At 44.0% G+C, this 21,101-nt stretch overlaps 1 protein-coding gene across 1 annotated transcript in view; it reads left to right on the forward strand.

Annotated features, from left to right (window-relative positions):
• Positions 1-21,101, forward strand: part of ATP11C (ATPase phospholipid transporting 11C) — a 100,054-nt gene that overhangs the window by 57,041 nt on the left and 21,912 nt on the right. Inside the window, exons 7-18 of the mRNA XM_056859255.1 lie at positions 1,525-1,628; positions 2,891-2,941; positions 5,500-5,564; positions 6,230-6,311; positions 7,217-7,367; positions 7,975-8,172; positions 11,401-11,541; positions 13,122-13,279; positions 18,080-18,151; positions 18,812-18,885; positions 19,007-19,110; positions 20,693-20,874. Of these exons, the coding sequence (XP_056715233.1) occupies positions 1,525-1,628; positions 2,891-2,941; positions 5,500-5,564; positions 6,230-6,311; positions 7,217-7,367; positions 7,975-8,172; positions 11,401-11,541; positions 13,122-13,279; positions 18,080-18,151; positions 18,812-18,885; positions 19,007-19,110; positions 20,693-20,874 (1,382 nt within the window). The remainder of the gene's footprint in view (positions 1-1,524; positions 1,629-2,890; positions 2,942-5,499; positions 5,565-6,229; positions 6,312-7,216; positions 7,368-7,974; positions 8,173-11,400; positions 11,542-13,121; positions 13,280-18,079; positions 18,152-18,811; positions 18,886-19,006; positions 19,111-20,692; positions 20,875-21,101) is intronic.

The raw sequence follows: 21,101 nt of genomic DNA on the forward strand, positions 1-21,101 counted from the left end.
TAGTCAGTAGTCCCTGCAAGTGCTCTTCAAACCCTTTTCCCCCTCTCCAGCTGTGTTTGCTTAAAGACGCCAAAGGGCAGTGGAACAGACCAGAAGTTATGTGGGAGAGGCAGGAGAGTTCACAAGCCTGGGGAAGTTTAAGTACCTCCTGTCCTCAGATAAACTGCTGCACGTTTTCCCTGATTAACAAAATGAGGGAAATGTCTGAGTTCTTCATACCCCAGGATAACATGCAAATTTTGGATTAGGTTTAAATATATGAAATACTCATTTTCATATCAATTCTAAACTTACTTGGTGCTTTAACAACATAAATAGCAGAGGCTGGACAAAGACTGTCAGGGATGCTCTAGATGGCCCGTATGGCCCCTTCCAGCTCCCTGATTCTATGATTCCAAATCATGTTGTTTTTAACTTAGCATATAAAATTAGTGGTGGTGGAAAGGGCCATCAAGTATCAGCAACCTCAAACGGTTTTCAAAGCAAAAGACATGCAGAGGTGGTTTGCCGTTGCCTGCCTCTGCGTCGTGACTCTGGATTTTCTTGGGGGGTCTCCCATCCAAACATTGACCCGGGCCAACCTTGCTTTGCTTTCGAGATCTGAGGAGATTGGGCTAGTGCGGGCGATCTAGGTCAGGATAAAATTTATAGTATTTGGTATATATTATGAAATTTAAAAGTATCAATGCCTTACAAGCAAAAGAGCAAATACACTGCATGCTAGAGAAAGAGCAGCAAACTGCTATGCCTTGTGTTGCCTCAGCACTTGTATCTTTGTTTTTGCCATTTGAGAGGTAGGGGAAAAACAAACATCAGTAGATAACACAAATTTTGTAGTAAACAAAAGAGAGGTTGGTATTTGGACAGAAACATTCTCATACAGTAACAATAGGACTAACATCATATCTAATTATACTTCATAGCATTTGAAACATTTGACTGTTCATCAGTGTATTACATACATAGCGTATTAACTTTGGACAAAATCAGTCCCATTTTAGCAAAACTATATCCATGAAAATAATGTACCATTATCTAATACTGTAGATTGTTTTGTGGAAACTTCTTCTTAATATATATTTTGAGTAAAAAAGTATTTAGATTTTTTTTCAGTGTTCTCCAAAATATTTAGGTTTTCTGTTGGACTCCCTCTCCCCCCAGTCCTTTATATCACCATTTATCATGTTTGATGGCAGACTGGGTCCCCATAGCTTGATTTGGCCCTTACCTTCCCAGGATTCTAGCAAGATTGTTGGGCTCAGCTATAATGTTTTGTCTGTGCTGGAAAAGAGAGTCTTGTAGGGTTTCATTCAGGCTTTGCTTTTAGTGTCCTCCTAAGCAAGTGGAACGTCTTTTAACATTCCCACGCATCACCTGTAAAATGAAAGTTCTCATGGTTACCTTATGGTTGACCAACTGGTGCTTCTGTAATTTTGAATTAACAGCTTGCTAAACATCGTGTGAAAACGTCTGAAATTCTCAAAGGGCCATTACTTACTGATTTGTACTGTTGCCTCCATCTAGACTCACTACACTGTGCAGGATACTGCCAAACTCTCTACATGCCAAGCCATAGATTGCCTTATTGCCACAATTGAATGTGAACAGCCTCAGCCAGACCTCTACAAGTAAGTCTTGGGATGAGCTTCTTTCGTGCTGATTTGGGGCGCTTATCTCACCTTGGCACTAGTAAAGGTTTGACACTTGAGTTAGGATGTAGGATGCTGTGTTGCATCTGTATGGATCAGCTTCAAGTGGTTTTGTCATCTGATGAAAAGAGAGTACTTGGAAGGATGTGAGGGACCAAGTGGAAACAGAGGATTTATGCCCCATCCTAGAGATCAGCCACCCAGGTAATACCTGGGCCTTTTTCTGGCAGGGTTACCTTCTCGTTAAGGGGATGTGGGGCTAGCTGTTCATAAATCTAGAGTCACTCATCTTCGCCCCAGGAACCTGAATCAGAAGACAGTTATGCTTTGGTACATTCTGAAATTGATCCAGGATCCATTAGCCTTTGGCTGATTTAGTGATGTATGGCTTGCTGACAGGTAAATGTAGAATTAAAAATACATGTGATCTTTAAGCTGCATTAAGACAAGCATAGAATCAAAGACATTAGAAGTAATAGTTTCACTCTATTCCACACTAGTCTGTCTGTTTTGAACTACTGTATCCATTTCTGGGCCTCCTACTTTAATGAAGAGAGACAATTTAGAATGGATTCAGATAAAGGCAGTGAAGATGGAAAGGAATGGTCTGAAAAACAAGTACTATGAGGAAAGTTTGAAGGAGCTGGAAGAAAAGACTGAGGGATGTGAGACATGGCTGCTTTCTTCAGATACTTGAAGGGCTGTCATAGAGAAGAGGGCAATGACATACTTTACTGTTCCAGAGGCCAAGATTAGAGGTAATGAGGTTAAGCTAAAGGAAGGTGGATTTCAGGAGCACGTTAGGAGCAGTTTCCTAATAAGAGCAGTTCACCAATGCAACCAGTTTAGGGGGACTTCACTGGAAGTCTTCAAGCAGTCTGTCAGGAATGCTTTAACTTCAGAATTCATGCATTGAACTGGTGGCTAAACTAGATGGCTAGTACAGCCCCATCTAAGATTCTGTGAAATAAATTCATTTCCCACAAGTTCTGCCCTCTGTACTCCTGTCCTGGATCAACCTCTCTCACTTATGTGACATGTGATGCTGCTGCTTTTTAAGTGAAAGTTGCCTGTTGGCAATTGTCTTTCTGGATCACACCTGTTAAATGTAAAAGTTGCTATTCTCATCTCTGTTCTCATTATTCACTGACTCATTTGTTTGTTTTCCTCTGTTCATTGTACTTGCAAGGGCTCCCGTGCAAATCCAAACAGCATAGAACAAATGTCCTCTTGTGTTGCAGGTTTGTTGGGAGAATTAACATCTACAAGGAAGACCAAGAGCCTGTAGCCAGGTTGGTCAGCCGTTGCATTTGTTTTTGATCATCAGCAGGATCTGTGCTTGTAAATAATGAGCTTGACTCTTGTGGTCAAAAGGGTATTGTTGACATCGGTCTGCCTGATGTTTGATCTACTGTAATTTTCTGTACACATTGGTTATTGCTGCTGGTTCATGTTATTTCAAGAAGCTTTTATTTTTTTAGCCATCACTCAACTAGATGGACTATAATAATGTGCAATAGGGCTGCCTTTACAGACAATTGGGAAGTTACAGTTGGTTCAGAATGGAGCAGCCTGTCTTTTTACTAGGGTAGGTCACATATTTATTTATTTTTCAAATTTTTCAAATTTCTTACCCACCTCCCAGGCCTCGATAAATTTTATTTGAACTGAGGAGCCATCCCAAAATTTCAGGAGCCAGACTTTTCTCTGGAACAAATGCAATATGGCTATCATCATGTGGGTTACCTTGAGCAGTTTCTTTTCCTTTCCAAGCACTTTGAGTTCATACCACTGGTTAAGGAGAAGTAGTTCATTATACATGCTTGGAGGTAAAAGGGTTTGTTTGTTTTTTGAAATGCTGAGCCAGTATTATTTCAGACCAACAAATATAGTTTTCAAGATAACCCACTTGTTTATCCTAATTGAATCAAACAACAAAGCACTCTATCCCCCAGACCAGCTAACTAGGCAGGAAATTACTATTTCCAGCAAAGAATCACCAAGCAAGTATTAGCTCAGATCCAAGAAACGAGAAATAGAAGTTCCAGGTAACCACACTGGTCCAAAGAAAAATCTGAAAACAATTTTTATTTTCCATGCGTGATCCCTCATATCAGAGAATACTAATGAAGAAAGTGCTTTTCTCATTTGGGGGAAGCAGCTACCAAAAGGGGTTGTGCAGGATTCCCCCCCCCCAACTAATTATTCCTAAAACAGTGCAATTGTTTGCTCAAATGCATGCAATACAATTTGCCTTCCCCACATTAAAACCAGTAACAGCAAAGAGACCAACACACATTTTCTTAAGAACAGGGTGGCTGCCTGATCTTGCAGAAACCTCTGCTTCAGAGGGATGCTGCTTACGCATACCAAAGAGCACTTTTCCCCCTCATACCAGAGCCATATTTTCCAGTGGGGTTATGCTAAATGTGTGTGAGACAATAAACTGGGGGGTGAGCTTTGTCTCATGAATTTTCATATTGAAATTAGTATTGTTAGGCTTTAAGGTGCCACTGGACTTTTTGTTTTATTTTGCTAGTCAGACGAACAGAGTTACCCCTCTGAAATCCTGCGCACAGTTATCTAGGAGTGAGCCCCCACAAGAAGTACGTGCGGGTCAAGACTTGTCCTGTCCTCCAAATCTGGTGTTGAACAAATTGGCCCTTGGTGCCTTAGAGGCAAACCCCATCAGGGAAAGGAGAGACAGCTTCACTGCTGCCTCCACTGGGCTTCTGTAAATCACCCAACACATTAAAGTTGTAAAACTGCCAATCGCCAGTGGCCAACTTGCAGGTCATGACTGCCCCTGTTCTGAAGTGCCTTCAACACCTGATCATTTGGTCCCACACTCCATTTAAGGTATTAGTACATCTCCCTTGCACGAGCCCCGTGGCGCAGAGTGTTAAGCTGCAGTACTGCAGTCAAAAGCTCTGCTCACGACCTAAGTTCGATCCCGCTGGAAGTCGGTTTCAGGTAGCTGGCTCAAGGTTGACTCAGCCTTCCATCCTTCTGAGGTCTGTAAAATGAGTACCCAGCTTGCTGGGGGTAAAGGAAAGACTACTGGGGAAGGCACTGGCAAACCAACCCGCAAACAAAGTCTGCCTTGGAAACGTCGGGATGTGACATCACCCCATGGGTCAAGAATGACCCTGTGCTTGCACAGGGGACCTTTACCTTTTTACATCTCCCTTTATGAAGGTATTTATTTATTAACTTCACTTACACCTCAGGTTTCTCCCCAGTGGGGGCCCACAGCAACTTACATCATTTACATCTTCTCAATTTTATCCTCACAACCCTGTGAGGTAGGTTAGGCTAAGAGACTGTGACTGGCCCAAGGTCCCCTAGCAGGCTTCCATGGTAGAGTGGGGTTTCAATTCTGGGTCTCCCAGATCCTAGTCCAAAACTCAACCACAACACCAGGCTGGGCATGTGCCAGCTAAGCTGCTCTGCCCAGTTATGTTTCTTTCAGTGCCCTTCTGTATAATATCCATGCGCTTTTCCTCTGTTCTGTCCAAAGCCTTTTTTCCTTTCTTTATTTTTGCTTTTTTGTCATTGAACCAATCATATGGAATGGTTTGCTGGAGGTAATCCAGAGGCCTCCATCACTTCCTTTATGCACACACATGGCCTATCCATTCCAAAGGGCCTTCAGTTTAAACAGCTTCATAGGTGCGTGGTGGACCTCCATGAGCCTAAAAAAATCTGTGTGTTTGGACTCACTGGTTTCTGTAGCAATTTTGATTGTTGGACATTTTGGGCAGGACATAAATATGGTAATAAATATCTAGGAAACGTATCCAGAATGTTTTTCTGATTTAATGCTCTAATATTCTTACCCTTATTGTAGGGCACTGGGTCCTGACAACCTCTTGCTGAAGGGAGCAACGTTAAAAACGACCCACAAAATCTATGGTGAGCAATTTTCTTACCATCATCATGAAAGCCTGACATCTCAAATATGTGTGTTATTCCTTTTTCTTCTGCATAATTATCAGTTAGGAGTTCATGCAGTCCCCTCTTTCTTTCTTTGCCCTGCTGCATTGCAATCTGTTCCACCGCCAGACTTCCGTTACCATGAACTGCACTACAGTACATAAGAAAAACCATGCTGTATCAGACCAAGGCCCATTAGGTCCAGCAGTCTGTTCACACAGTGGCCAACCACGTGCCTCTAGGAAGCCCACAAACAAGATGACTGCAGCAGCATTGCCCTGCCTGTGTTCCAAAGCACCTCATATAATAGGCATGCTCCTTTGATCCTGGAGAATAGGTATGCATCATGACTAGTATCCATTTTGACTAGTAGCCATGGATAGCCCTCTCCTCCATGAACCTATCCCCTCTTAAAGCCTTCCAAGTTGGAAGAAGGGGAAGGGTCCTGCCAGGTATGGGGGCTGTTACGATAACTTTCACCCACATGCAAAGCTTTCCCCACCTCTTCCAGTATCTTCAAACATCATGCATTTGAACAGAGGCTATTGCCCACGTGTGGCTGCTGGCTTACTAAATTGTCTTCCTAAAAAGGAACCGTTTGGCTTGGTCTTATGCTGCACTTAAAAATAGAATTTATTCTCTAGGTGTTGCTGTCTATACTGGGATGGAAACAAAAATGGCTTTGAACTACCAAGGAAAATCTCAGAAGCGCTCTGCGGTGGAAAAGTAAGTGTGCCAGGATTTTATTTTTTGTTACGCATCATTGCTTTGGTTCTGGTCATTATTTTGGTGTTGAGGAGAAATGCTCCCAAGGGCTTTCCTTCACGTGCCCTTACAAGGGCCTTGGCAAAGTTGGCTCATATTTGAAGATGGGGAAACCATCGTAGCCAACAGTGAGGCGGGTGAGTAGAGAGGTTTGTGAACTGGAAAGTCTCCAGGCAGTGTCTGTCAGCCTCAGCCCCTCAGTGTTATTTCTTATGTTATCTCTGCAATAGTAGAAAAGAGCAAGAGTCCAGTAGCACCTTAAAGACTAACAAAAATATTTTCTGGCAGGGTATGAGCTTTCGTGAGCCACAGCTCACTTCTTCAGTTATCTTCAATGTAGAGATAACAACACCCTCCTTCTTTACAGGCTGTTGTAAGGATCATTGAGAAACGTAAGGCGATTTGAACACTCAGGAGTGGCACAATGCTGCTGCTTATTTGCTTTGCAAATATGTGTTTGTTTTTTTAATTTAAAGTCTTGTATAATTTAGCATGCATTGATGGTCCCAGGAGATAGGAGGAAGGTGTGTACTTCAACCACCTTCCTGGCCTCGGCACAAGGCTCACTACAAGACAGCTTCATATATTCATTGCTACCTGGGGGGGGGGCGCTCAGCGGTACACCCCTGCTTTGCATGCAGCAGATGCCAGCTTAGCCCCTGGCATCCTCCAGGGAAAGATGGCCAGAGACCCTGGAGGACCATTGACAGTCAGAGCAGAGAATACTGAGCTGGGTGGACCAGTGGCTTATCTTGGCTTCCTCTTTTGTGCTTCCTTAGCAGTGAAACGTTTTTTGTGCCTGTTTGTGTACTGTTTGGTCTTATTAACTTTTTTCTTGATTGCTTTTGAATGCTCCACCTTTCCAGATCAATCAACATTTTCTTGGTTGTTTATTTATGCATTCTTGTGGGCAAGGCCATGGTATGCACTACTATGAAGTATTTCTGGATAAATGATCGGTCAGTTGATGAACCTTGGTACAACCAAAAGACCCAAAGAGAAAGAGAGACCTTCAAGGTAGCTTATGTTTTGTCGTAAAAAAAAGAAAAAGAGTTGCATGTTTACAAAAAAGAAAAGTGTATAAATGAGAATAACAGCATGTAAAATTAATACATTAGGTGACGGAAGTTGGAATAGGAATAAAATTGCTCTTTTTGGTAATTTGCCTTTGAGAGTACTGGTTAAGATATGTTCTAATATTACCTAGGAATGGCAATCATAATGCAAGTATGTTCCTATAACGGGGTGTCCCCAAAGACTAGAAATGGATACTTAGCGTTGTCCTAAGTTATAGCTGGTCAGCATAAGGTGCAGCAGCCAAGTAGATTTTGGTTTTATTTATGCCTGACTGGGAGACCTCCTGGGAATACCATATAACCTGCCCTGAGTTCCTTGGCAATTGAGACATTTTTTAAAATTCAAAGAACAAAAAGAATGTTTTTTCTGGTCCTCTTTTGCCTGGCATATATGAGGTGCAATCTTGGCCATGTTCCCAATTTCTAATATACCAGATGGATAGTAGCACTGACAGTCTATTTTGTAGTCATAGATTCTTTCCCCCCTAACATTTGTATCCTTTTATGCTTCTTTATAAGGGATCTCACCGCCTTTGTTCTCTTTTCAGCTCTTAAAAATGTTCACAGATTTCCTGTCCTTCATGGTCTTGTTCAATTTCATTATCCCGGTCTCCATGTACGTGACAGTAGAAATGCAGAAATTCTTGGGCTCTTTCTTCATTTCTTGGGACAAAGAGATGTATGATGAGACAACCAAAGAAGGGGCCTTGGTGAATACCTCTGACCTCAATGAGGAGCTTGGCCAGGTCAGAAACTTCCCCCATTTTCCTCCTTTTCTTAGTCCTTCCTTAAGTGGATGGCGGGCCATTCCAGGCAAAATGTGTGGAAGTCCATCTCAGAATTTCAGTGCCTAACGTATGGCTTTCAAATCATTTGATGCAGAATCTGGATGCTATAAGGAAAAGTGTCTGGATGCTATAAGGAAAAATGCTATTTTCGTGCATTTATCTAGCATAAACAAGCTCAGGGCCTCTATCTCTCAAACTGCCAGTAAGTAGAAAATTTCTAATCCAGACATGGTGAGTTAGCATCTCCTACTGAGTCAGCTGTGGAAGTGGATGGTCGTGAGGGCCAGTTTACAAACTACAACCTTTCTGCAGGTGAATGCCCTTCAATGACTTGGATGTTTCTAATTCACAGTGGGTAGCCGTGTTAGTCTGTTTGCAGTAGTCAAAAAGGGCAAGAGTCCAGTAGCACCTTAAAGACTAACAAAAATATTTTCTGGTAGGGTATGAGCTTTCGTGAGCCACAGCTCACTTCTTCAGATGAAGAAGTTCTGAAGAAGTTCTGAAGAAGTGAGCTGTGGCTCACGAAAGCTCATACCCTACCAGAAAATATTTTTGTTAGTCTTTAAGGTGCTACTGGACTCTTGCCCTTTTTGGATGTTTCTGTTGAACAGCAACAAATGAGCCTCCTTGTATTTCTGTGGTTGCACCTTGTGGCAGTTTGTACACATATGAACATAGATCCATTTGTTAAGGATTGTGTTACAGCTTCTCTCTAATGAAGGCTCAAAATCTCTGCTCATCAACCCCAAACAAAGATCACCTTCATTAGTTCATTAGACCTGATTAATCACATACTTTTCTCTCGTGGGCCCATTCATTTCTGCTTTCCTTAACGAGAACAATGCAACTATAAATGCACGTTTAACTCTAAATAAAAGGAAGCATCGCTTGGCTGCCAGACAAAAGGGGTTGAAAATGGATCCCTGCATTTCTGCCAGCAGTGCAGCTTGAAAAGAGGAATTAGCTATCAAGCCTCATAGGAGCCGATTTTCTGGCCTCGACTATATTACCTGAGTCTTCCCGGTTCTCATGTTCCTTTCAACATACAGCTTCAACTATTTAAATGTATATTAGTGCTGAAGATTGATCCTTTGGTCCCCTGAGCGCTGATGCTATAATTATCCCTCACTAAGCAGGCTTTGCATGCTTGTTACTATGCGGGGAAATGTCAGGCTTCGAAACCATGCTGTGTGCATCCTTCTGGTCACGTGGTTTTAATTTTAAAATCTCTTTTCTGCAAAGGTTGCCTTGCAGGATTTAGCTGGGGAGTGGGGGAGGAAGCACAGTGGAAAAGGGAGTGATGCACAAAGCTGTCTGTCTCTCCTGTGAACATATATTTGATTTTTCTCTAATATGCTGTTGGGATTTACCGGTCTCTATATAGTATAGGAATGAGCAATGGGAGGCTCTTTGGTCACATCCACCTGAGAGGCACAACTTAGAACATAATAAGAAGGTTGGACCAGAACGAACAGGTTGAAATTAAATCAAAAGAGTTTCCATCTAGACATTAGGAAGAAATTTCTAACAGAGCAGTTCCTCAGTGGAATAGGCTTCCTCAGGAGGTGGTAAGCTCTCCTTCCCTGGAGGTTTTTAAGCAGAGACTAGATGGCCATCTGTCATCAATGCTGATTCTATGACCTTAGGCAGTTCATGAGAGGGAGGCATCTTGGCCATCTTCTGGGCATGGAGTAGGGGTCACTGGGTGTGTGTGGGGTAGTTGTGCAATTCCTGCATTGGGCAGGGGGTTGGACTAGATGACCCTGGTGGTCCCTTCCAACTCTATGATTCTAAGAGCCCCTGCAAGGTTATAATCCATGGTGCTTGTAATCCAGTAGCTTGTTGCTCGCTGTAGCCAACCATGTGCTCCAGAGAGTCCACGAGAAGGAACAGAGATTCCAGTGCCTGCCTCTGTTGTTGATCCCTGGCAACTAGCATTGAGGTGCTAGTGGCTCAGTGGTAGAGCATCCGCTTGGCATGCAGAAGGTCCCAGGTTCAATCCCAGGCATAACCAGTTCAAGGGAATAGGAAAGTAGGTGATGTGAAAGACCTCTGTCTGAGTAGACAATACTTACTTTGATGGACCAAGGGTCTGATTCAGTATAAGACAGTGTCATGTGTTCAGGTGTACAGCATGAGGTTCAATTTAGACAACAGGCCTAACAGACCAATCCTCCATGAATTTGTCTAATCTCCTAAATCTAAATTTGCATCCATCTCTGCATTCTGTGGCAGTGAGTTTCTCATGTTGAATGGCGGTGAGTTTCTCATGTGTGAAGAAGTACCTTGCCGGTGCTCTTCAACGGGGGTCCCTGCATTCTAACATTTTGGTACAGGGAAAAAGTTCTCTCCCTCTCTCTCTCTGTCTCCATGTTCTCCTCACTGTTCATAATTTTATAAACCTCTGTTTCATTTCCTCTTCAGTCATTTTCCCCTAAATTGAAAACCTCATGAGTCATTATACCAGCAAAGGAAACGGGTCATCCAAAAATGGCTGGAGTGGACGGGACGGGTGGGTTCCTGTTGGAGTAGGCAGTCCTGAAGGTACGCTGGCCTCAAGCCAGTTAGGGCTTTAATGGCCAACTCCACCACCTTGAATTGAGCCCAGAAACAACTTTTCGCTTGCACGAGACTGGACTGGTACGGTCCCTACGGACCACTCCAGTCAGCATTCTGGCCGCAGCATTTTGTACCAACTGTAGCTTCTGGACAGTCTTCAAGGATAGCTCCACGTACAGCACATTACAGTAATGTAATGTAGGTGTTACCAGGGTGTGCCCCACAGCGGCAAGGTCTTTACTGCACAGGAAGGGCTGTAGCTGTGCCTTCCAGTCCCAACCCTAAAAGGCGGTCCAGAAGGATACCATGATCAAATGTATCAAAAGCTAGAGAGAGGTCCAGAAGGATTAACAGGGTCGCAGTCCCCCTGTCCATCCACCCAGATTGGCCAAGGCCATTTCAGTCTCATAACCAGGACTTAAACCAGATTGGAATGCGTCCAAACAATCCAATTCGTTCAGGAGTTTGACGTTAACCAGCCACTTAAAAGTCACGTGCCGGTTCCCAAATTGGGGGTAAAGGGGAAAGGTTTTTTTAATCTTCAGTGCATGCACAAAAGGGGAATAATAGATAAGAAGTCAGTCTCTTTCTGTTTAGACAATTTGGTATGCTCCCTTCATTTTTTAGGTTGAATATGTTTTCTCTGATAAAACCGGGACACTGACAGAAAACACCATGGAGTTCATTGAGTGCAGCATTGACGGATACAAGTATGACGGTTCCATGTCAGAGGTTGATGGGCTCGAATATTATGAGAAAGCACAGAAGGTAAAATTGGCTCTGGCTGGGTTGATTGCTTCCATAAGTCAATCAGTGATTGCGTGGATTGGCTTTAGCTCTTAGGCAGGGGTAGGCAAGCCCTAAGTGCTGAATGGGGGCATGCCAGACCATTTTGCCTAGTGTATTGGCATGGTCCTCTGCCCCAGCAACTCAGGCAGGCACATGGGAGAAAGGGATGGGCATGATTTATGCCCATGATTACCTTCCAGCCCCATGTGGCCACCACTTGGGGCCGAGGCATGCCCTTGCAGCATCGGCAGCATCATTGGGATTTGGCTTGCTCTCGGTGTGCCTGGCCAAGTACAGTCCTCCTCTTTCCCTTCCTCTCTTGATTTGCCAGCAAACCAACTCACAGATGTGTTTTGGCACTTCGGCCCAAAATGTTGCGTACCCTTGCTCTAGGCGATGAAAAGGATGAGAGAACATTAGGATCTGAAACTCTGCAGCAGTCTTGGAAAAAGAATGCCTCCTGGCATAGAAAGCCAGACTGGTGTAATGATTAGTATGCCAGATGCTCCCAGGACCTGGAAGACCTGGGTTCAAATGGTGATCTGCCGTGAAGCTTGCTGAGTGATTTTGACCCAGTTGCTTACTCTGGGCCTAAACTGGCTCATGGAGTTGTGAAGATGAAATGGGGAAGATAGAACTATGAGAGCCATCATGGTGCAGTGGTTAAGAGCAGTGGTTTGGAGCGGTGGACTCTGATCTGGAGAACCGGGTTTGATTCCCCGCTCCTCCACATGAGCGGTGGAGGCTAATCTGGTGAACTGGATTTGTTTCCCCACTCCTACACACGAAGCCAGCTGGGTGACCTTGGGCAAGTTACAGCTCTGTTAGAGCTCTCTCAGCCCCACCTACCTCACAGGGTGTCTGTTGTGGGGAAGGGAAGGTGATTGTAAGCTGCTTTGAGTCTCCCTTAACTGGTTGAGAAAGGCGGCATATAAAAACCAACTCTTCTTCTCTTTGGAGGAAGGATGGGATAAAAAATGTTCTAGACAGATGGGTACTCCTGAAGGAAAAGCAGATTACACAAGTAACCAGTAATGATCTTGTGCCTTAACCCTGTTCTTAATCCTTGAGTGTTTGGCCATTCAGGTGTTTTTTTAGTGTAGATATGGGAGCCAAGTCACCAACCCACTAAACAGTGGCTAAAAGTGATTTAATTATGTCATGGTAACATTCATTCATCCCTCTCATTTTCATCCCATCCTTCTTCCAAGGAACTCAGAGTGGTGTACATGGTGAGGTTCCCCTCACAACTATGTGAAGTAGGTGGTTGATAGGCTGAGTGTGTGTGACTGGTCTAGGATCACTTGGTGAGCTTCAGGGCTGAGTGGGGATTTGAACCCGATTCTCCCTAGTTCAGCACTATCCACTTTATCACACAGGCTTCCAAAACGATTGAAATAGTAAATTCAGCCATTTCCACAAGCTTACTTCCTGTCACACTAGCAGCAGCGCTTTGTATTCATTGGCCTGAATTTCTTGCGGTCATCATTTTAGTCCCAGGAACAGGAAGGTTCTCCTTGCTAAAGGCCTCCTTTCCCGTTTTAATTTTCCTTTCTCAGAGCCGAGAAGATCTGTTCCTGCGTGCTTTGTGTCTCTGCCACACAGTTCAGATTCGGCATAGAGATAAAGTTGATGGAAAATCTCATCTGGAGACCTCCTCTCAGAGCTATGTGTCTTCTTCCCCGGATGAAATAGCTTTGCTGACAGGAGCTAACAAGTAAGAACAATTTTCAGAAGTTGTTCTCTTTCTGTTTTTCCTCTTAGTTGTATTGGTTGCATGTAAAAGTTGCTGCAGTGCTGGCAAATGGACGATCTTTGAATTGGATGGTGGGGATGGTAGAGAAAATATAGCAATACTGCCTAGTAAAATCAAAAATGTCAGCTGGGTGGTATGGTTATTGATTCAGTAGCTTTTGACTGAGGGTTGTCTTACTATCTTTTTTTGAACTCATGACTTGCACCAGTATCAGACTGGTGTTTGGGCCCCAAGCATTTAAGTGGCCAACTGCCCCCAGGAAGTGCCACCATCTTGAGTCTCACTAGATCAGCGGTCTCCAACCTTTTTGAGCACTGAGAGCACATTTGGAATCCTGACATGGCATAGTGGGCACACCCACGAAATGGCTGCCACAGGAGGTGGAGCTAGCCACAAAATGATTTCAACAGCTTCACTTCAGTTGCACCGTGCAGATCCTTGTGCTGTGCTGCCAGAGCAACATTGTAAAAAATCAGCACAGCCAATCACAAGTGCTGCTTGGCAGAAGCCCTACCTGGCCCCACCCACTTCATAAAAACACTTGGTGAATGCCAAAAAGGTGTTGGCAGGTGCATTGGTGCCTACAGGCACCATGTTGGGGACCCCTGCACTAGATACATGCTTGGTTGGGTTAAATATAGTGTATGCACAGTCCCATTTCTGGGGTGTTTTTTGAGTGCACCCTACTCTACTCTGTCCTCCCTTCAGCCATGGATCCACCATTCCCAGGCAAGTAACACTACTCCCAAGTATGCATGAAGATTTCTACCCAAGCTCTTTGGCTTCTATTTGGGAGGGGAAGAGAAGGTGATTATAAGCCCGTTTGAGTCTCCCTTAAGTGGTAGAGAAAGACGGCATATAAAAACCAACTCCTCCTCCTCCTCATGCTATCCACTATGGAAACGACTGCATACGAAATTTGTAAATAGGCGTGGAAGCTGAGCCATTTGAGCATAAGTGTTTGTGTGGATTTATGAGGGGGGAACCATAGGGGCAATTGTAATTGCTTCTGGAAAGTTTCCTTTAGAAGGGAACCTTAATGTTGGGGATTGCATACTTCCCCAGGATGAGGGGTTGACCTCTTCCTCTGACCCAACACCACTGTGGAACCTGTATATCTTAGCTTCAGCCTCACAACCTAAAGAACCTGACAGGGGTTCTCCTAGTGCAAAACAAGAGGGCACCCCAGAGACCTCTGAATCACGGAAACGCCTGTGCACATTGTCACTTAATGCTGGGAAGGATGCTGACTAACAGAGAAATTGGATTCCAAACTGGGGTGAGAATGGGCAGGGCATGATCCGGGCCAGGGTCCCATGCAGTCCATTAGCCACCAATTGCATGATTTTGGATAGCTTCTCAATAAGTGAGGCTTGGGCCAGCTTTTCAGAATGGCACTGTCGTCCGCTCCCAATTACACCCTGGTGATTATTCCAGCAAGCAGTTTGGGTCTGTCATTTATGGCACCAGAGTATTGTTTTGTTTAAATTGTTTTGGAGCTTATACAAGCAACCTTTTCCCATGTGCTGCAGCTGTAAGAAAAGCGAGATTCTTCTAGACAGGAGCAGTAAGCACTGATGGCCCTTCCCATCACTTTTAACTATGGATTCTTCCTAAAATGCACATGTTTTGTGTTGTAAGCTGTTGGTAAGCAAATTGGTGCACATACCAGCAAAGAAAGCTTCTTTATAGGGTGTGTGGTGTTTATAGTATCAAAGAAATGGGAAAAACTCGCATTCAGAGAAACTGTAAGAAATATGTGTTTATGGAAAAAAACTTGAGATCGTACTGTATATGCTGATCACATTTCTCAGTGCTACAAAGCATAACAGTTAAGCATATTGAAGTTAAGGTTAATAAAGGTAAAGGTCCCCTGTGCAAGCACCGGGTCATTCCTGACCCATGGGGTGACGTCACATCCTGATGTTTCCAAGGCAGACTTTGCAGGGTGGTTTGCCAGTGCCTTCCCTGGTCATCTTCCCTTTACCCTCAGCAAGCTGGGTACTCATTTCACCGACCTCGGAAGGATGGAAGGAAGGCTGAGTCAACACTCTGCGCCATGGGGCTCCTACGCTGCCATTAAAACAGGGATGATTACCAAGATACAATGGAGGAAGGTTTCTTTATATTCCAATTCCTTATATTCAAATCTGTACCCAGTTTCTAGCAGTTAACATTTTTGGCGCTAAAGTAAGGTTAAGGATCATAGACAAATTATGCTTACCACAGCACTCAGATGAAAGGCCTAAAAGAATTGCCTACAGATTTTTAGGTATCGGAAGTCTTGAAATATTTAGTTCTATAAACTTTATCCCCAAACATTTGAATATGTAAATAATCTGCTGATCTGAAACCACATTTCCGGAATGTGTGAGAATTTGACTTGAAAAGCTTACTCAACCTTCGAGGAATGAAATGTGGGTGTGTAAAGTGCTGTCAAGTCGCAGCTGACTTATGGTGACCCGAGCAATGGGCTTTTGTGGCAGGTGAGATGCAGAGGCGGTTTGCCATTGCCCTCCTCTGCAGAGTCTTTCTTGGTGGTCTCCCTTCCAAGTACTGACCCTGATTAGCTTCCGAAATCCGATGAGATCAGGCCGTACCTTGCTGGCTTCTCTCCTGAAGGAATGAAATACCAAAGATAAGTTAACATGTACAACGTTTCTTTCATGTTGGTACAGATTGCTCTTGCTGACATGAAGTGAACAATTACTTCCATTCTGTACTGAAAATGGTTTGTTCCAGTACTATTTCCCAGTGCCTACAATAAGAGCCCCGTGGGACAGAGTGGTAAGCTGCAGTATTGCAGTCCAAGCTCTGCTCACGACCTGAGTTCGATCCCAACAGAAGTTGGTTTCAGGTAGCCGGCTCAAGGTTGACTCAGCCTTCCATCCTTCTGAAGTCGGTAAAATGAGTACCCAGCTTGCTGGGGCTAAAGGAAAGACGACTGGGGAAGGCACTGGCAAACCACCCCATAAACAAAGTCTGCCTAGAAAACGTCGGGATGTGACGTCACCCCATGGGTCAGAAATGACCCGGTGCTTGCACAGGGGACCTTTACCTTTACTTTTACAATGATTGAATTTTTCTTTATTTAATGAATTAATTAACCCGAAATAAAATATTTTAAGTAATCTTTTAGATTCTTTAATGTTGAAAAGGACTTCTGAGTGAGAGAAGTACTAATATATTGGCTTCTCATTTCATCCCAAATATAGGAACATAATTGGGAGTACTGAAACCATCCTATCGCTGATATTGTAGACTGTAACTTCCACAAAGTTATACAGTGCCTTTTACATAGAACCTCTATACACCATGGTGGTGGTACCCTTCCATTTGCAGTGAGCAAACCCGAGATCTTAAATTTGAAATTGTGTATGAAGGAGGTTAATAAGGCTATCTTAGAATCAGTATGTTTTCTAAATTTTACGCAAACTTCTAAGGTCTCACTGACAAGAAATGTATCATAGGCCATGCAATTATAAATTCTTGGTTTATATAGCCTCAGTAAAGTACCAGGGTAAATACTCCAGTGGGTTTCGTATGGCATCTTTTCAGAGGGTAGCCATGTTGGTCTATAACCGAACAGCTAGATTTGAGTCTATTCTCACCTTAGAGACCAACATGATTTTGGGGGTATAAGGTTTCAAGAGTCAAAGCTCCCTTCATCAGAACTCTATCTTGTTCTCGTTGATACCATGGTCTAGATCTATCTGATTGTAGTCATTTGAATATCATTCTTAGTTTAGTTGTATAATAATACAACTATGTATTAAGACATTGAACACCTCCCTCCATTTTTTTCCTTTGTAGGATTGCTAAAGAATCAGATTTTCCCCCCTAAATAAGATACATACCAATCCATCACCAACTTTTCAGCATCTAAGAATCCTCCCCCCCAACAAAATATTCTGTGCACAGGCAAAGTTCTGCACCTAGAAAAAGGACAGTTCCATGACCTGCATAAATAATGCAAATTGAGTAGATTTTAGTTCTGTCTTGCATAATTTGTCCTGCAGTTTTTGACCAATTTTTTCTGGTGTCTCTGGTGAGGGACCTGGAGCAATGCAAGCTTCCGAAGATTCAACACCCCCAGTTACTGGAAAGCTGCTCTAGTTAAATTGTGGAACTCCCTGCACCAGGATGTGGTGGTGGCTGCCAACTGGGAAGGCTTTAAGAGGGGAGTGGACATGTTCATGGAGAGCAGGCCGATCCATGGGTACTAATAGAAATGGATACTAGTTATGATGCATACCTATTCTCTCCAGGTTCAGAGGGGCATGCCTATTATATTAGATGCTATGGAACACAGGCAAGATTATGCTGCTGCAGTCGTCTTGTTTGGGGGCTTCCTAGAGGCACCTGGTTGGTCACTGTAGGAACAGACTGCTGGACTTGATGGACCTCGATCTGATCCAGCATGGCTTTTGTTATGTTCTTATGTTCTGACTCCCATTTTTTTTTTCAAGAATTGTCTTTTCAATAAGGCCTAGGAACTTTATTTTTCTTTTTTTCAACAAAAGCTGGGATTCTTAGAAAGCTAAGTTGGTGCTAAATATTAAATTCTGAAGGTTTTCTGCACTTTCACAAGATCACAACATACACCCAGCCCTGCTTGTACCACATTTTTCACTCAACCTTCCTGTTGTCGTTTAAAAACAAAACAAAAGACACCCCCCCCCCAAAAATCTGGTCTAGTTTAAATTTAAAAACAAATTGGTTTTTTTTCAACGCCCTTCTGTCCTTTTTGTTCATTGACAGGTATGGTTTCACTTTTCTAGGACAAGCAAATGGTTTCATGAAGATACGGAACAGCAATAAAGAAATCGAGAGGTAGGACCAATTTTAACTAGTCATCTAGCATATAGGGAAACTTTAGGACAGGTCACTGTTGGAAATGATGGAAGATTGAAATGGTCGGCTTCTTCATGCCATTTCTTGCCCATGTTTTTGGGGTACAGTGCCAGTTTGCCTGCTGCCCCTTCTCTGTATACTTTATTGTTGCAGGAGACTGGATGTTAAAGTCAGGTCTCTTTCAAGGTTGCTGAATTTTTTTGTATGCCATTGGGGGGGTATTTTTGTTTTTATATGGGTTAATCCAAGTATGGGCATGTGTCCTCTGCATATCTTGTAGATAGTCCCTGGCTGCTTGTTAAATTCCCAAAGTGCTAATTCAAGTAGATTTTTAACTTGGTTGCAACCTTGCCCACATGTGGTCCGCAACTAGATTGTCTGGTGAGTCAGGGTTCTGTGCTAGACTTGGCGTTCAGGCTTCAGGTTGCCGATCTATATGTTGGAACCCTTACTGAAACAAATGGCAACCCTGAACTTCTTAGCAAGAGAAAATACAGCTTTTGTATTTGTTCCAGGAGCAGTGATCGACAAGAACATCCTTCAAACTAACATTCAGCGTTAGATTTGGGGCTGGGTTGGCAAGCGATTGCCCCCAGCCCTCCACAAACTCATACCTTCCTTCCCTCTTGTCTTTAAAAGCTATGAACTGCTTCACGTGTTGGATTTCGATTGTGTCCGTCGCCGAATGAGTGTTATTGTGAGGATGCCGTCAGGTTAGTCAGAGTTATTTTCCGTGAAAGATATATTTTTTTCCAGCATTTCCAGTGATTCTTAATTAACTTCTTCACAAAAGACTCTTATATCCACCCATCCCTTTTCAAAATGCTCTTTTAGGGAAGATATTCCTGTTCTGCAAAGGAGCAGACTCTTCTGTGTTTTCAAGGGTGCCGGAATCTGAAATAATGAAAACAAAAGTACACGTAGAACGCAACGCGATGGTGAGTACGCCGTTAAGGAGAGCCCCAAAAGCGTGATTGTTCAAAACAGTTTGTGGAGAGCCACATTTGCAGTTACCATCAACCCCTAGTCACATGTACTTCCAACCCTGGCATGAGGCCTGCGCCTCAGGGAGGCTCACAGTTGACCGGTTCTTCTGGCGATGGTTCTTTCAGGGTGGGGGACCGCCTGACAACCACAGCCCCACTGGGGAAGGGCCTTGCCCACTCACCTGCCCCCGTTTCTGGAGTCATATTGGAGAACACAGAAGAGCCACAGGTGGGCATATCAAAGAGCCACACGTGGCTCCTGAACCACCGAGTGACTCTCACTGCAGTGTAGGCTACACCTGATGTCTCACCTGGTCAGCAACTACATTGTAAACTAGGGGCTGCATTTTGTCTCAAGCAAAGATTGAGGGACCTGCAGAGTGGAGTCCACTCAGTGAGTCCCTTCCATGCAGAAATCAAAATTGTGAACAGTGACCGAGGCTTTCGCCTGGCTCTTTGTGATGGAGCCTGTGTAACTCCTAGTCTTTAAGGATGGCCCTTATTGTTTTTTTCCAGCACCGCCTCTGGGGTTGAACTCTGGGGCACTGTTGCTGTGCACTCTGGGAAGGCCTCTCTCCATAGTAAGACTGCGTCCTTCGGCCCAGAGTTATGCAGGGACCAGATTTCTTATTCCTACTCCCCCGGTTTCATCGACTGAATATTTGGTTTTGTTCTTGCTTTTAACTGTTCCATTGTGTGCCTTGGCAGCATCTTTTGAACACAAGCCACCTTTGAGCCCTTTTTTACTTCAGTCATTTAAATTTGACTTTGTCCACTAATGGCACTCGAGCAGCTTTCTGTGTCCTGTCCTTATCACAGCCAGAAAAGTCTACTGTGAGTTGGCTCTTTTTCAAGGGCTTTAGCAGTTGGCCGTGATCTAGCAAGTTCCATCTCAGTGCTTGAGAGGAAATGCATGTGCTCAGTGAGGCTGTATTTGCTTCACCACCTTCTCCCCCACTCCAAGTTCCTGAAGCAGCTTCAGGGAGCTGTTTTATAGAACAAGCTCCTTCGTGTAAGACCCCTGTGGCGCAGAGTGGTAAGCTGAAGTACTGCAGTCTAAGCTCTGCTCACGACCTGAGTTCGATCCCAACGGAGGTCGGTTTCAAGTAGCCGGCTCAAGAATGACTCAGCCTTCCATCCTTCCGAGGTCGGTCAAATGAGGACCCAGCTTGCTGGGGGTAAAAGGAAGATGACTGGGGAAGGCACTGACAAACCACCCCGCAAACAAAGTCTGCCTAGGAAACATCAGGATGTGACATCACCCCAAGGGTCAGGAATGACCCGGTGCTTGCACAGGGGACCTTTGCCTTTTTTTAAAGCTCCTTTGTGGCTCTGGCATGGTTGTTTCTCTGAATCATGGCCTGAAAACTACTTTGTTCCCAACCAGTTACTTTCGGAATGCCTAGAAGTTAGCCTTTCATTTGACCTCTTGGATACACTTCTGGAGCACGGCCGTGTACCCAAAAATGACACCACCTGAAATGGAAAGACCAAAAATAGGCTTTAAAGAATGCATGTGCCTCTTTCCTTCCAGGATGGGTATCGGACCCTTTGTGTAGCCTTCAAAGAAATATCTGAAAGCGACTACCTGAACATAGATGTCAGCATTAATGAAGCTGCAATGGCACTGCAGGACAGAGAAGCAAAGATGGAAGCGGTTTTCGATGAGATCGAGAGAGACATGCATTTGATGGGGTCCACTGCTGTGGAAGACAGGTAAAGCAATGGGAGGAAAATGAATTCAGCTTCAACGCTATCGGTCTGTGCTAAACTCCTTTCAAAAATAGGCCCCACTTGTGGAATTGTTCCCCCTAATTGTTTGGGGAGGGGATGCAGATGATACAAGCTGGGCAAACATCCAGATTCACCTTGAGGGGGCCTCCTTGTAGAAGGGGAAGGGTAGTCTTTCTCCAACATCTCTTGTGCATAGCTGATGCCCTGTT

This window comes from Euleptes europaea, chromosome 13 (genome assembly GCF_029931775.1).
Source record: "Euleptes europaea isolate rEulEur1 chromosome 13, rEulEur1.hap1, whole genome shotgun sequence".
Classification (NCBI taxonomy): domain Eukaryota; kingdom Metazoa; phylum Chordata; class Lepidosauria; order Squamata; family Sphaerodactylidae; genus Euleptes; species Euleptes europaea.